The sequence below is a fragment of the Vitis vinifera genome, chromosome 14, assembly GCF_030704535.1.
Source record: "Vitis vinifera cultivar Pinot Noir 40024 chromosome 14, ASM3070453v1".
NCBI lineage: Eukaryota > Viridiplantae > Streptophyta > Magnoliopsida > Vitales > Vitaceae > Vitis > Vitis vinifera.
Window position 1 is genome coordinate 1561320 of NC_081818.1, and position 5564 is coordinate 1566883.

The window sequence follows — 5564 nt, forward strand, 5'->3', positions numbered from 1 at the left end:
AATAGTGGTTTTGATTTACGAGTGAGATCGTAAGTTAATCATATATTTCCTATGTATTGAGTTACTATTGATGAAAGCCGGTAGCAATAGGTATTCTCAATAGAGACATCATGATATCTCATGGAATTGAGATAGAGTGTCCCCTTGGGTAATCGTAAGGAGGTGTGTTCAAAAAAATTATGGTTATAGTAGTTCTATAAGTGGAACTTGACATTAGCTCTTGAGGAGCTAAAACATGTTAGTTGAACACAAAATAAGAGGATTTGTAACTCAATGATAATAGAGGTGGTATTGAAAGACTGATAGCTTTCACTTTGTTAGATTACAAATACCAATTCATAGGAAGACCGAGCACAATGGATAGCAGGTCATGGACCCGAGCACATAGTGTTTTATTATTATTTACATAAGATACTGAAGTTCAATTGATTTTCTATGAAAGGATGTTGAATCAACTTTAGAATTGGATTATAAGAGAACCAATACTCACATGGGTCTCAATGGTCCTCGCTTTAGCTTATGTACCTTGTTGGCATGGTTTGTGAGGGTTGGATTAGCTTTGGGTTCGCTTTTGTGCATAAGAGTGTTTTGGTAATTACGCAAGATTGCATAGAAATAAGTTAAAAGGGTCTCTAGATTAGACTAATTGATTAATTAGTAGGTCAATTTGGATTAGTTAATCAATTAGGACCCGTTGTCAGCTCTTAAGTGACCTAAGCCCTTAGTGGGCTCAAGTCACTTAAGCCCATTTGGGAACCCTATAAATACCCCCTTAGGAGTTAAAGTTTCCACAACTTTTCCATAGAGTTATCATCTACCTCTAGAGAGAAAGAGAGTCACAGCCTCCACCATCTCTTCCCATTCTCCTCCCACCGAAAGTATGCCAAGATCAAGGAATAGCCATCAGATAGAAGATCTTGGTTCTATAAATATTCTGATGACATCGATTTGATTCTTCAATAATTGGATTCAAGTTCAGGAATATACAAATCTAAAGGTTAGTATTTTAACCCTAAAGATTAATTTAAAAAAAAAAATTGATATTGATTTTATTGCTTAGATCTAAGATGCCAACAAAGACCACCCACATAACATACAAATATATAAACCATGGGGTTATAGACGTCTAATCATCAATCCACTACTTGAAAGTACAATACATAGTTTTACCTAACAAAAGGTATCTCTAAGTCTTATTCCCTAACACTTATACTACACTTAATGGATTTTACCTCGATGCCTAAAGGATGTAGGTGACATCATTCTTAATCTAGTAAAAGTGAGGACAATTGTTTTTTAGAGTTTTGGGAACGAAAAAGTAAATTTGGTTTTTTCAAACATTTGCATCAAAGAGGAAATCCTTTTCAAGCAATGTGTTTATAAGCCAAAGGACTTGGTGGACTAGATATAGGATTCTCCAAAAAATAAAGCTTTTAAAAATTGGAAAAATCAAATCTTCAGAATTCTAGCAAATTCCACCATGGGCACTTTAGCACTTAAGGAGATTTTAAAACTATTTTAAAAACATTTAGCTTAGTTAGCTAAATGTCCACACCAACCTTAACTAACACCAATTTGCTTTTCCCAAACCTTTATATACTTACCTATATCATCTCGATTGATCACATAGTGTCCTTGAGTCTTCAATGGATATAATCTAAAAAGGTTCTAAGCTAAAACGAATGGAATAAAATTACTAATCCTAAACTACATAGCGTAATAAACCAACATTCATCATTGCTATCATTATTTTTATTTTTATTTTTATTACTTTTCTAAAATCTAAAAGCCAAATATTCAATGATAGCTATATGGGCTATGCCACTAGCATTTACATGCAATGACATAATGAAAACATTCAATTGATACTATATCTGAAACTTGAAATTCAACTCGAATTCAAGATAACATGACAAGGAAGAAAATGTACCACAACTTGTGGTTTCATTTTTATAGCATGGATTTTACATGCATTAAAACCCCTATAAAATAATACACTTGATATCAAAAGAATTTATTATCTTAATGAAGTTATAATTTATTAGTAAATGAATATTTATTAATTTAAAGAGAGTATTATGCTTTTATTGTATAGTACTTGTATGTGTACAACTTACAAAGAAAAATACAATTAATCAAGGTGGTCAAAAGTTAATACATATACAAGTTTAAGAGACTAAAAAAATAAGGGATATTGATTGTTAATTGTAAAATATAGAAATACCATATTAATTATTAATTGTAAAAGATAGAAATATCCCTAAAAGAAGGTGATGTGGTGTTAAAATTTAATGACGTCCTGGTTTCAAGAAAGAGAAGTTGATATTTACGTCCACTTAATGTGTATCATTGTTTTAATCGCAACAATGAAGCATCAAATCGCTTTTTAGGAGATGCAATGAAGAGAAATAATACCTAGGAAATGAGCCAAATACCCAAAGTATCTTCAAGCAAATGCCCAAAGCACCTTCACACACAAACTCTAGTACATCCATAAGTAAATTTCTATGCATCAATATATGAATAATGAGAATTACATTTGCTGAAAATCCCACATTCGAAATCGGTATCTTAAATGACAGTGATAACGAATTGACGATAAATATATAAATGATAATTTACATAATTGCATTATGCACCTTACCCCTATTCTTGATGGTGGTCGAAGGAATAAGGTAATATATGACTTTCCTTTTCTTAATTTTTCCATCATCAATGGGAATACACATTTGTACATGCATCCCAAAGATCAATTAAAAACAACAATAATTCATCATAATAAGCACAACCCACATCAATCAATCCAACAAACAACTCAAAGGAATTCAAACAAGCCACTTATCTCAATTCAATCCCCTACCAAGACAAAGCAAAAGGGTTTATTCCAAGCTTCCTTGCTTGCCTACGACCGCAGTTCAGGCCACACCCACATTGAGGAGAGTCCTCAAAGTAGTCAACAGGAAACCCCGTCTTCCCAACCCCCACAGAGAAATCAAGATTATCGCCGCTCCTGATGATCTCTTTTATGTCCATCCACATGAAAACCACCTTTACACTGATACCTTCCAAACTAGATAGCTTGCCATTTGATATGTAACCTTTGATAGCGGGCTTGTACTTCAATTGGTATGAGGCTTGACGGAAGCTGCAGCTATCATTGAAGTAGGCTGAGAATTGACCTGTGGTGGCGTTGAGATCATAGCTTCTGACCCCTTTGGGAAGAAGGCCAACTGGGAAGTCGTAGCCTTCAAGAACCTCATATGCTGTTGGGGAGGAGTTGCCTGGAATTGCCTTGATCAGAATTAGGCAGAAAGTTGCTGCTAGAGAAATCAGTCTTTGGGCTGTGGCTGAACCCATCTCTCTCTAGATCTGTCTCTTCTTTCTTTTTGTTTTATCTAACTGCCCAATTGAAAGGTAGTTGATGAAGCCAGAAGTTTCGGCTGGTTCTTTTATAGTTTCTTGATTAAGGGCTGAAGGGGAAGCCAAACCAATCATTTCAAAAATCAATCTTGAGGTCATGAGAGTTTAGTTGAACGTGTGTAATAACTTTCTGCATAAGTTAAAGCACAAAAAAAGGTTTACGGAAGGGAAGGGGTTTATGTAAGAAGCAACACTGTCTTCAATATTAAGCTTTTTCGTACTTTAGAAACTTATGAAAAAAAATCATTCAAATGCATCCAAATTTTTTTATTAAGCTTAAAACAAACTTTTCAATCCTAAGCTGCTTACAAAGGTATCTGGAATTGAGGTGGGATGAATGAGTGAGCTAGGGTAAGGGTGACAAAGTTCAATAGAATTCACAAACAAAACTCAAATCTAACGTGTCTTTAGTAGGTTTTGGTTAAATATAATCGGGTTTGATACAAATTTATGTCGACTTGCATAATTCGTTTAATAAATATGTAGTCCTAATTTAAGCTATTTGACTCATTTTAAATTTGTTTTTTTTCTTTTTAAGTAAATAGGTCAATTAAGCCACAAATATATTTAGTTGAGATATTAATCATATAAACTTATATAAAACCTAATTCAATCTGATTATTAAATGAATTAAATAGATTACATAACATTTTATATGTTTAATAATTAGATAGTATTTTGATTTATATTTTTTTACACTATTGTTATCCATATCGGGTTTGAATTGTTTTATATACTAGAATACTTAGACTTTAACATAATATGAACAAGACTCATCAACATAAATAGCCATTCAAGACTAAGATTAGGATTTATCTAGTTTATCTCTAGATAAAATTTCTAGTGTAATTCAACAACAATAATAACTTACATTAAAAACACTGTAAATGATATTGACCTCCTACATTAATGATTCATTAATTTATCATCATCATTATTATTGTTATTATTATTATTATTATTATTATTAAAAAATATGTTTCTAAATAATTTAAATTATATATCATATTTGATTTGATCATGGATTACACCTGTCAACAATCAAAATAACAAAACTAAATTAAATCAGCAAACTTATAAAAATTAAATTAATAGACATTATGAATAATCTTTTGTAAGTTTCATTCCTTTTTTTTCCCCTCATACGAGACACATGTGTTGCTATCCATTATAAGTCCTCTGAAATATTTTGGGATGATCTAGATTTGAATTTGATTGTTGATGCATGTAATCCATGTTGGTTTGAAGACATGTTGGTTTTTATCTTTATGTTCATGCTTGAAGTATTAAAAATATTTATTTCATTTATTAAAAAAAATCTAAAAAGTAATAATGAGATGGTCTTTGCGCTGATAAAAAAGAATTATTATTATATTTATTTTATTACACCTAAAAAATAAGGCATTTAAAAAACTAATAATTTTACAAAATACAATAATTTAATATATTTTTGAATGTCTCACAATACCAAAATTTATTATAACAATAAAAAGTCTAAAAATTAGTGATGTATTACAAAAAATAATGATTATATTTGTTTTTATTTTATAAGATATTTAAAACTAATATCTTGATAGAACCTAAAACAAGTTGAAAGATATATAACTATAAAAAATTTATTACATGCTTCTCAATATCTAAAAATATCACGTTTTTAATTTGAATGACAAAATTAATTAGAAGCATTGAATGAAACTCTGAAAATGATATTTTTAATTCAAAGGTTTTTTTCATTTAAACTAAATTATCTTAAAAAGTGACATAAATTAAAACATAAGTATCACATTGGGAAAAGCTTAAAGTTTGAAATAATATTACTTAATAAAACAAACAAAAGCCTTGGATAAATTATTTATGTGCTTATATGGCACGACTAATATTCATTGTGCAATGAGGTTCATTTTTTTGTTGGAATATAATCCATAGACACATATGGGTATGGTCCAACACTACTCAATAATCCATCATGACACTTTTCATTAATTATGAAAGAAGTGAAAACAAAATGTAATAAGAATTCTTAAATTCGATACTCCTAATAATTATTAAAATGAATTCTACCAAATGATAATTTTGATGTTCTGCAGATAGAATTAGTGATGTTTTTATACATATATTGATATTAGAGGGCTCACTAAAACATC

General features: G+C 30.4%; 1 protein-coding gene across 1 annotated transcript; it reads right to left on the reverse strand.

Annotated features, from left to right (window-relative positions):
- Positions 1–2494: 2494 nt before the first annotated feature.
- Positions 2495–3427, reverse strand: LOC100252793 (uncharacterized). The gene has a single exon (XM_002283278.5). The coding sequence runs from the start codon at positions 3355–3357 to the stop codon at positions 2857–2859; it is 501 nt and encodes a 166-aa protein (XP_002283314.1). The 5' UTR covers positions 3358–3427; the 3' UTR covers positions 2495–2856.
- Between the last annotated feature and the right edge of the window lie 2137 nt (positions 3428–5564).

What these genes read in the sequence shown, in the direction of transcription:
- LOC100252793 (XM_002283278.5), bottom strand. Translation starts at nt 3,357, where the DNA reads ATGGGTTCAGCCACAGCCCAAAGACTGATTTCTCTAGCAGCAACTTTC.